Below are 11,624 nucleotides of genomic sequence, written 5' to 3' on the forward strand. Positions count from 1 at the left end.
GTTTCCAAACTGTTTTTAAGTGCAGCCTGATTAATTTGTACATTGCAATGCAAGAAGCATGAAGGACAAAAATGGAGGAAACCCAGTAATAAATATGATTATTCTAGAAAGAAAGAAAGAAAATATCAAGAAAATGGGCTGCATAAAACCAAATGATTGCTTGGGTGTGCCTGGATATCTAGTAAGAGATCAAAAAATGACAGATAAAAAGGACTGAACTGGACACAAGGAATCTCATGATCAAAAATTATTCATTTTATCTATAAGTGAGAATGCAATGTGAAATCAAATATATGCAGAATGAAGTAGAGGACCACAGGGAAAACTTAAGAAAAAGATAAAAGGGGGGAATATAAGAAACACAAAAAATAAAAAAGAAAGAATGTAAAGAATTCAGAGTCAGAAAAACATACAATCCAAAAAGGAGCCATGAAACGGTATGGGCCACAGCAGATCTAGAAATGACACAAGACGATAACATGAACAAGCTAGATCAATGATAACTTGATCAATGAAGCAAGTCAACTACCCACAGAGTAATAGTAACCTTGAAGAGGCTGGCTTGTGTAAAAGAGATCCCCGGTATAGGCAAATCAGCTGAGATTCAGCACAGAAGTAGTTTATAAGCCAGCTCTAGAAATAACAATTCATGGTAATATCCTGCATGGCAGTATTTTCACCAAACTGCTCTTTAGCAATTGAGCAATAGCAGATACCTCCTCAGTGCTGTTTATACCACTTCAAACATTCTAATAAAGGCACAAAAATATTTTTGCAGAGTTTTTTTCATTACTAGAGAAGGTCTGAATGGTTGTGGTAATATGAACAAAGGCAAAGCCCATTACATATTCTGTAAAAGTTGTTTAAAAGCAACTTATTCCTGTACCTTTCACACCTACAATAGTCACCAATAACCAAAAAGTGACACAAAAGCTTCCTTGGTTCTGAAAGGATATGTATCATTACTTGTACTTCATTTTATCTATTACCTAGACATGCTGTATTAGAAACTAGATATTCTGTATATTACTCTAATAATATAAATAATCTAAAAGGCTTCCCTATTTGCTGTCTCAAAATTCACTTCTTCTAACTAATTTGATTCTGACAGGTGCTTTTCACAATCCAAGTTCCATTGGTATTGGTGTCATTAATTAGGAAGTAAAGCACTATCGGATGCCCCAACCCTAATGAAAGAGTCAAGCAATTTATGAGGTTGTCAGGTAGAACCCTAGTGGGGAAAATATAAAAATCTGATCTACAAGTTCAGGAGAGAGAAAAATCACATGGTACAGCACTCTCAGGATGCAGGTAGGTGACAGTACATCTGAATGCTTCTCTTCGGCAAAAATCTTCTCCAAATAGGAAAGAAGCGTGTTAGGAAAAAATGTTTTCCCACAGCCTTCTTCCTGACATGCTAATGTCCATAAGCTTTCTGACATGAAAGAGCAAATACATCCTCTCCTACCTGAATCTTGAAATTGTATAATCCTAGAAGAGTTAAAGCATGAGATTTTTTTAAAGTATAAAGTCCCTGTGTTTACCATCTCTTCCTCTTCCCCATCTACCCTTTCAATATTGCTATATAATTCCCAAGAAAATGATTGTTATGTTCTACATGACTAAAATCTACAGAGTTAATTATACTTCTGATGCCATGGAAACTTGTCTGGGGTTAACTATACAGCTTTGCACATGCATTTGTCTTCCTTTAAAGAAAAAAATGTTTTAAGCATGTCTGTTACCATTTATTTATTTATTTTATATACCGCCCCATAGTCAAAGCTCTCTGGGCAGTTTACAAAAGTTAAAAACAGTGAACATTAAAAAGTATACAAAATTTAAAACCATCAAAAATATAAAAACATCAGTATAAAACAACAGTATCCATTTAAACAACAACACTTAGCCAAGTATCATCTAACTCTATTCCATAATACGTTAAAACTGATGCTTTGCCCTGAACAAGCTGAAACGGGATTTACTTGATCTTGGACTGAGATGGAAAATATTCAAATGGAATAATAAAAATTCTACTTTCCAGAGTTAACTTCCAGAAGAAACAAATACTGAACACTATGCCTTTCAAGCTAATACCATCTTTGTGACATCCTCCACTTATTGGAAGAACAGCTCAGTGACAGCAACTAATATCTTCGGCCAGGTCCACAACTGCTTATGTGTGCACAGCCCAAGAAAAACACTCCTACTTAAACATCATAATTATATGTACTGTTAAAACACAATTTATTGAATCCATTATAAATGAGACAAATTGAAAAAGGATAGAAAGGCTAAAGCATGAACTCAAAGCAAAATGTAAGTCTGCAATTAAAGGGTTTTTTTGCCATAGCTAACATTAATAGTAGTAAATAAAACACATGTAACAAGCTGTAATTAATTTTCCTGTTACTAAAAGTCTAGTGTCATGAAAAACATCAATTAACCATACTTCTTTCAATCTATTACCTACAATAAAAAAGATACAAGTAAAATAAATAATCTAACACATCTTGTACATATGTAATTTATACAGCTGAATGCAAATGGCTGAAGAATATTACCTTCATTTTCAGAAGCCTGGCATTTTACCTGTAGCACCAAATCAAAGGTACTCTCTGGATTTTCCCTGGAAATAAGAACAATACAGATTATTAGTCCTATACGAGTCACAAAAATAGAAACCATCTAATTGCAAGGATGTTATATCTGGAGTTATAGCTTATAATGTTCAACAGCATGGGAATGTTGACTCCTAATTGTTTTGCTTTTCATAAAACAAAGTGATTCTTCTGTAACAACTCATGATGAGATATGCATAGTTTTAAGCCCAACAAACATTTTTCAATCCTGATATTTGAAGCATACTAGAAACATGGTAGTCAACTGGATGAACAAGTAATACACAACCAAGTTCAATGTGGATCTCATCACTGGATGACTAGGGAAGGCAAGGGAAAACAAAGTTGAAAGGGAAGAAAAGTGGTCATGGGAATCCACATTGAGACTGAGAAATGCAGTGACTCAAATACACTGGAGTAACATTTGCCTTCATACCCTTAGGAAAATGACTAATCCCCCCAATACCAATAAAAAAGGTACAAATGAGAAATGACTTATTTCAAGAAACAAGCATATGCAAAAATACATATGTATATAACTGGTTTACATGTGTTTCCTTATAGTCAACTCTTCATTCATTTCACTATCTTAAAATGCTAAAATAAAAACCCAATTGTGTAGGGTAAGAACAGCTTGTTTTTGAAAATTAATTGATAAAGTTCAGTGACTAAATGTCACTATTCAAAACTATCTTATCTTCAGCATTCAGGATTAGACTGCTTCAGGGTTAGTTTCCTATTGTGATTACAGCTTTGAAAATCAATATGGCAAGAGCCTTGGCCTACGCAACTTCCATCCCAGTTCTTGTAGCAGTACTTCCTACATATGTCATAATGTTATGACAGGCTGGCCTGGTTTGCACGTAACAACAACTTGTCGGGGCCACATAGGAGCAAAGGAGCACGCTGCCTCCCACCCATCGCCAGTTCTGCTTTGTATCCACTTTCATTAACAATCTAGGAACAGCCTGTTTCTGGATTATTTGATGCAACATGTGAACCAAGAACTCTGGGTTGTTGAGGAACAAACAAGACAGGGTTTGAACCCATGTTTTGTCTCAGCTAGCCAGATTTAAATTTGAAATATTGTTAGCAATATTTCTGCAACCGGCACTGAAAGTATCTTTACCAATGCAGAATTTACATTTCCAGTGGTAACATGGGGTAAAATCCAACTATATTAACACAAGAAGATCTAACGCTATATTCCATATATAGGGAACCAGAATTAAAGGGGTAGTGTGCAAATTAAAAAGTTTACTAGACCAGTTGTCCACAAACACCAATGTCAATCATCTGTAGCACACTGCCTAAAAGAAAGAGAAAAACCAACTTTCTTTCACTTTGGAAACTTTTTCATATCTGGTCACCCGAAGGTAATTCTTATCCTCATAATTAGGTACTTGGCTATTTATAAACCTGGGAAAGTTCCAACATTGAGTAATTATTTCAGATATTATTGGCTAGAAAGTCCTTATCAAATGCAATTTACTTCATATACACATAATCTCTTAAACGACATGGTGTACTCAGCATGACTTGCAAGAGAAACAACAGTACAAATAAGCAGCAATTATTTCAAGAATAGTAACAGCATGTAGATGAGGATATAGTATTGGCTCTAAAGTTACCACAGCCGTAAAGTTTCTAGAGAGGTAGGATGAGAAGTGGGGGAAGCACCACCCAAAATGCAAGCTATATAGCGTTACTAGTAAAGCAATATAAATGAAATAAAACTACCAATAGATGTGGTTCCTTAAGCAAGAAAAGCAAAAACTAGGTCCCAAAGATCCAGTCAGAATAAGGAGACTGGAATTATCTCCAGAATCACTGCTAAATTGGAGGAAATTTTCTAAGTTTTATTTATTATTTAAATATATAGTTTCACTATAAAAAAAAATTATCAGTTGTGACAAATAACAAACAGATGTAGCAGGGCATAGAGGATTACAAAGGACTACCATCAACTGTAACTGACAATTTCTCCTGCCCCAGACAAGCAAAAAAAATGTTATCATGCACGCTACCCTGGGAGGTGAAGAATGAGTTATATATTTAAAAAATAAATAAAATAGTTCTACATCCCTGTTTAAAAGGACTGTACTGCAGTTAAGATGAACTTTTTTTTAAAAAATGTGATAAATCAGTACTTGCGAGGGGTGGAATATAGGACAACAATGGAGAAAATATGGGAATGCAACAGTTTAGGATGATTGCATTTGGATGCACAGGGATGATCCCAGGACAATCCCAGGATATAGGCCTGGTCTACCCATGGCCTAAGTCCAGGTTCAAACGATCAGGAGGATCAAAGAAGCCATCATGGCTTCTTGCCCTGCTCTTGCACATGTCACAACCATTTGCATAATCACCTGTGTTGCAGCATGGGTTGACGTGATGTCCAAACCCAAGTTTGTTGTTACCTTGTTTAGCAACTGCCTAGAGCATTTTTTTAAACCGTGATTCCTCGTTCCCATACAACAACAGATCAGAAATGCAAGAAAGTGGAACTTAATTCTCATTTACTCCTGCTCCCGGTCACGCAAGAGGGAGAGTATGGAACCCTGAGATTTCACATGGGTTTCTTTCTGCTCATGCACATAACACTAAACCAGGGTGCAAACGTGGCCTATGAGCTCACCTTCAAGAATATACTAGATCTGTAAATACTAGAGCCTCCAATACCCTTCAACTGTAGCCTCCTGATGAATGAATGCAGATGAGTGCTTTTTGTTCCAAAGAACCACCATAGGAGTTTGAGTCAGGAACTGCCTTCTGATTGATCATGTGAATGAACAGTAAATACATAAACTGAAGAACTGGAACTAGTGGAGCCATGAGAAGCAACCAAGGTAATCATGCTGCATTCAAGAAGTTAAAGAACAGAGGTGTACAAGAAACCAAGAGGGATGTAGAAAGAGCTAATGTTATGCGTGTGTGTTATAAATCGCAAGTTAAATCTAATAAAATGGTAATGACTGTGTACCATTTATTATTATTTTTACAATAGTGCCACACACCCTGAGACTAAATTCACCAGGATGAGGAGGATGAGGAGGATCACATCTTCAACCTTCACTTCCCAGAAAATTCAAGCACAAAATACACATGCACACCTAATTTCAATTTCTGGGGGAAACACTGGATGCTATCATGCCTCTCCACACACAAAGTAAGATTGCAGTGCAATCCTATGCATGTAAGTCCACACTGTGTTTAACAGAACTTACTTCCAGGTGATTTTGCATAGGATTACAGCCTTAACAGGAGTTTCAGTTCATTCCCTCCTGCACTGGCTGTAATAAAACTTGGGCAGTTCAGTCTGCTTCTAAATACAGAAGTACCCACAATGACTGAAAAAGAAACTTCTATGATAACAGTTCCTCCAACTGTAGCCACAACCTCTTATCTCAGAAACTGGATAAGCATCTCATAGGTCAATATCTCTGAATTAATATCTCTTTTGTGCTTCCTGCTGTGCATATCTACAAGTTTGCTTCCACAAGACAGCCTTTCAAGTTTAGTCAACACCTCCCACCATATTTTAAAGTGTCAAACCAGAGCAATAAATGTCAGAAACGCTTATGTGTCTATTCCAACTGGCTCATCATAAATAGATTACTGTCATTTTGCACAAGTAGGGGTTGAGGTTTTTATCACTTTAAAACTACTCAGAATATAAAGTTCAGACAGTCTTGCATGGTCAAGGCCTTAATTGCAAATGCCAGGAAAAACCAATATTCATTCATCATTTACTTTGCAACAAACTCTACCCTTTGGAATTGGCCAATACATTCAAAATGTTTATTAGTTTGCAATCCAATCTGGAAATTATTGGAGTAAACAAATGCACATCCAAGGATGCTGCGGTATCATCCTGTTCACATCTGTGCCAGTTACCTGAATTTCCTTGCCAATTAATAATTAATAGCCCACTGGCCCAAAATGCCCACTATTGACAAAAGTTGGGGTGAAGAGCCAGGAGCCACCACTGCCCCCCCCATAGTTGCACACACACACCCAAGCCAAACCAACATCTCATAGGTCCTGTTTGAGTTGACTTGCATGGCTTCAGAGTTCTCATGATATGCCATACATACACCGAAGCATATGCAAACTTCTAGTAGTAACAATTATTCTCCAAGAAATTACAACTGTTGAGTTCCTGTTAATTCTGTAGCTGGGGCGGGGGGGGGGGGGGAGAGATTACTTCTTCTCTAACTCAAGTGTGGGTTGTATGCCATGTGTTCATAATGAGGCTGAGAATGTGCACTAGAGACTGCGATGGAGGAGCTCCGCACAGTTGTAGTAGAGTTGCCAACTGCCCAGAAATACACTGGCCTGCTCTTGTGTTCCTTAGTGTGAAAAAACCCTTAGGAGAAACTTCTCACAGCAACACATGAGGTTCAGTATGATCACCTGCCAAAGTGTGCATAGATTCAAGCCACTGCCAAATGGTGCAGGAGCCAGTTGTAAATAAATAAATCAAGGTTTCAGCTGCAAAAGAAAGACAATTTTCTGTTCCATAAGATTTGTGTCAAGTGCACATCAAAAGGGTATGCATCAGAGAGAGCAGGAGATGAGGGATCTCTTGGTATGGAGTGGGAAAATATCAGTATTGTTTTAGGTTATTCCGAAAAGGTTGCCAGGTGCTCACTCTGTGGAAGAATGGGGAAGAAAGGGGGGATGTAGGCAGGCGTGGTGAAAACCTAGTGTTCACTAAGCGAAAGAAGGCTGGGAGCGAATGACTAAAGTGATTTAGGGTGGATTCCTGCATTGATCAGGGGGTTGGACTCGATGGCCTTGTACGCCCCTTCCAACTCTGCTATTCTATGATTCTATGATTTTCTGCAAGCTTGCTGAGAAGCCCTTCTCGATTTTAAATGGGACATGCTACTCCCAAACAAGCATGCATAGGATTGCAGCCACAGAGGCAGACGCGTACCAAAGGCGGGGGTTACTCCACCGATTCCCAGTGGCCATACTCCCTTCCCTTTTCGCTGACATCAGCTCACACCCGGCCGAGCCGCTGCCGCCGCCGCCGCCGCCGCCTCACAAGCGGTTATTCAAAGTGGGGCTGGGGGAGGCTTTTGAGGCCTAGCCTAACACCTCCCCTTCAGTCCCCCCGAAGTCCCTCGTCCAAAGCCGAGCTGCCAGCAACCCGGCCTCCTCCGCCTCAGTCCTTCCTCCCCGCCTCTCCCTCCCGCACTCACTTGATCCTGCAGTCCATGGTCGCATCTCGGGCCGGTGAAAGGGGGAGCTCAGGAGGCGGCGGCACCCCCCGAATGGCACGAAGGAGAGTCAGGCGCCAGCCCGGCCTGGGCGGCAAGGGAACACCAGAGGGAAGGGAGGGACGCCTGGGCTCCTCTCGCGCTTCCTCCCCCAGGTCCCGAGGGGGGTCGGCCGGCCGGTGTGTGGCTGTTACCAGCGTCTCCGCCGAGGGTGGCCCATGGCTGGCTGCTCGCCTCCTTGGCCCGTCGTCACGGCGGCCGCAAGAGCAGCAGCAGCACCGCCTCCCTGCCTGCCTGCCCGCCCGCCCGCTGCTGCTCAGTCTCTCTCAGTTCCTGTCGCAGCTTCTTCGGCACCTTGTGGAAAGCAGGAAGCTCTGCCGGGGCTTGGCTGAGCCTTGTCTTTGGGCCGCGTCGGCGGCGGCTCCGGGGGACACCAAGCCCAGCGAAGGGAACGCGGGAGGGGGGGGTAGTAGAGGAAAGGGACAAGGCTTGAAGGCTCGCCTGTGTTTTACCTCCTACAGCAAGGGATAAGGGTTGCCAACTGGCCTGGAAAAGGGCCTGGGGAGGCCCACCTTTACGCGCCTTGAACAGCAGCTTTGATCTGCAGAACTCCACGACTACAACTTTTTGCCAGCAGCAAAAAAATGAATGTTGTCACCCGCCAAGGGCTGCAAGTCAAGCCGCTGCAAAAGGCACAGCGAGGCACAAGTTAGCAGTTCTTCCAGCCAAGTGGCATGACTCAAGCCCTGGGTTCAAATTCCCACTCCCTGGGTGACCCACCTGCTAGCAGAGCCCCAGCTGCAGGATCAGCTGGATAGAGGAAGGAAAACATTTTCCCTATAGTTAGGGGGAATGTGTGGGAAGCATTTCCAAGCCTTCCAATGTTTTCCTTCCTGTAGAGAACTAGAAAATGTGCAATTAGAGTAAATAACTAGTATAATGTTAAAGGGGTGGGGTGACTTTTCGTTGTTGCTTGTATCTAAAAGCACCTATATTTATGTAGCATTTTTTTCCCATAAGTCCTCAAAGCACTTCACATACATTGTCTCAGTAATCTTTACAGTAAACCTGTAAGATATAACACCATCCCCATGAGGCGGAGTAATAATGATCTCCTTAAGACAAACTAATGCCTTCATGGTTGAGCTAAGATTTGTAGTAGGGGTTTTATAGCTCATTAATTTAACCACTATATGCCATTGACGTACAACAGTGTGGGCGTACATGCAGAGGGGTTCTATCAGATCCTCTACCACCTGTATTTCTGTGGTTTCATTCTCAGAATCACTGAATGCATGTTTCCTTGAATGAGCCATACCCTTTTATACACACAATCTGGGAGCATACTCAGGGACACTTAACACAGATCTGTTACTATTTCAACCACTTTGTCAGACTTCTAATCAGGTTAAAGGGTAAATCTTCCCTGCTCTTTCAGTATATACTCACAGGTGAAGTGGGGGTTCTGCTCCATGTTAGTGATTTTGAGTAAAGAACCAGTGGGTGGTAGTTAAACAACACAAAGTACAAAGGGGTAATGTTGTTTTTATGTTTGTGTGTTATTCTACTGGAATTAATTTCAGGAGCATGTTTACACCTCCTGTTTAAGGATCAACTAATGTGCTTGACCCCAGCAAAGGAGATCGTTACCTTGTCGTGGTGCTGGAGCTTGAGCACCTCAAGGATGCCATGAGCTAAACCGTGAAGGGACACCCCAGACGGGAAGGTCATGGTAGAGAGGTCAGACTAAATACGATCCCTGGGGAAGGTAATGGCAACCCACCCCAGTATTCTTGCCATGAAAACTAAATGGATCAGTACAACCAGAGATATGTCGATATACCATCGGAAGATGGGACCCCCAGGTCGGAAGATGGTCAAAATGCTACTGGGGAGGAACAGAGGATAAGTTCAACTAGCCCCAGATGTGATGACGCAGCTAGCTCAAAGCCGAAAGGACGGCTAGCTGCCGATGGTGCTGGTGGTGAACGACGAATCCGATGTTCTAAAGATCAACACACCATAGGAACCTGGAATGTAAGATCTATGAGCCAGGGCAAATTGGATGTGGTTATTGGTGAGATGTCAAGATTAAATATAGATATATTGGGGGTCAGTGAACTGAAATGGACTGGAATGGGCCACTTCACATCAGATCACCACCAGATCTATTACTGTGGACAAGAGGATCACAGAAGAAATGGAGTGGCCTTCATAATTAATAATAAAGTGGCTAAAGCAGTGCTTGGATACAATCCAAAAAATGATAGAAAGATCTCAATTTGAATTCAGGGTAAGCCATTTAACATCACAGTGATCCAAATATATGCCCCAACCACAGATGCTGAAGAAGTAGAAGTAGATCAGTTCTATGAAAATCTGCAGCACCTACTGGATAATACACCAAAAAGAGATGTTATTTTCATTACAGGAGACTGGAACGCTAAGGTGGGCAGTCAAATGACATCTGGAATTACAGGTAAGCATGGTCTAGGAGAACAAAATGAAGCGGGACATAGGCTGATAGAATTCTGCCAGGACAACTCACTGTGCATAACAAACACTCTCTTCCAACAACCGAAAAGACGGCTTTATACATGGACTTCACCAGATGTCCGACACCGAAATCAGATTGACTACATCCTTTGCAGCCAAAGGTGGCGGACATCTATACAGACAGTAAAAACAAGACCTGGAGCTGACTGTAGTTCAGATCACAAACTTCTTATTGCACAATTTAGAATCAAACTAAAGAGAATAGGGAAGACCCACAGATCAGTTAGATATGAGCTCACTAATATTCCTAATGAATATGCAGTGGAAGTGAAGAATAGATTTAAGGGACTAGATTTAGTAGATAGGTTCGTGGAAGAACTATGGACAGAAGTTCGCAACATTGTCCAAGAGGTGGCAACAAAAAACGTCCCAAAGGAAAAAAAAAAACAAGAAGGCAAGATGGCTGTCTGCTGAGACACTGGAAGTAGCCCAAGAAAGAAGGAAAGCAAAAGGCAGTGATAGGGGGAGATATGCCCAATTAAATGCAAAATTCCAGAGGTTAGCCAGAAGAGATAAGGAATTATTTTTAAACAAGCAATGTGTGGAAGTGGAAGAAGACAATAGAATAGGAAGGACAAGAGACCTCTTCCAGAAAATTAGAAACATCGGAGGTAAATTCCAGGCAAAAATGGGTATGATCAAACACAGAGATGGCAAGGACCTAACAGAAACAGAAGAGATCAAGAAAAGGTGGCAAGAATATACGGAAGATCTGTATAGGAAGGATAATAATATCGGGGATAGCTCAGACGGTGTAGTCAGTGAGTTAGAGCCAGACATCCTGAAGAGTGAGGTTGAATGGGCCTTAAGAAGCATTGCTAATAACAAGGCAGCAGGAGACGACGGTATCCCAGCTGAGCTGTTTAAAATATTTCAAGATGATGCTGTCAAGGTGATGCATGCCATATGCCAGCAAATTTGGAAAACACAAGAATGGCCATCAGACTGGAAAAAATCAACTTATATCCCCATTCCAAAAAAGGGAAACACTAAAGAATGTTCAAACTATCAGACAGTGGCACTTATTTCACATGCCAGCAAGGTAATGCTCAAGATCCTGCAAGGTAGACTCCAGCAATTCATGGAGCGAGAATTGCCAGATGTACAAGCTGGGTTTAGAAAAGGCAGAGGAACTAGAGACCAAATTGCCAATATCCGCTGGATAATGGAGAAAGCCAGGGAGTTCCAGAAAAACATCTATTTCTGTTTTATTGAC

At 41.1% G+C, this 11,624-nt stretch overlaps 1 protein-coding gene across 2 annotated transcripts in view; it reads right to left on the reverse strand.

Annotated features, from left to right (window-relative positions):
- DENND1B (DENN domain containing 1B) overlaps positions 1-7,875 on the reverse strand; it is a 211,527-nt gene extending 203,652 nt beyond the window's left edge. For both annotated transcript variants that reach the window (XM_063135069.1, XM_063135071.1), the window contains exons 1-2: positions 7,835-7,875; positions 2,565-2,629 (exon numbers count right to left, since the gene is read on the reverse strand). In XM_063135069.1, coding sequence (XP_062991139.1) covers positions 2,565-2,629; positions 7,835-7,851 — 82 coding nt within the window. In that variant the 5' untranslated portion in view covers positions 7,852-7,875. The remainder of the gene's footprint in view (positions 1-2,564; positions 2,630-7,834) is intronic.
- Between the last annotated feature and the right edge of the window lie 3,749 nt (positions 7,876-11,624).

This window comes from Elgaria multicarinata, chromosome 1 (genome assembly GCF_023053635.1).
Source record: "Elgaria multicarinata webbii isolate HBS135686 ecotype San Diego chromosome 1, rElgMul1.1.pri, whole genome shotgun sequence".
Classification (NCBI taxonomy): Eukaryota; Metazoa; Chordata; class Lepidosauria; order Squamata; family Anguidae; genus Elgaria; species Elgaria multicarinata.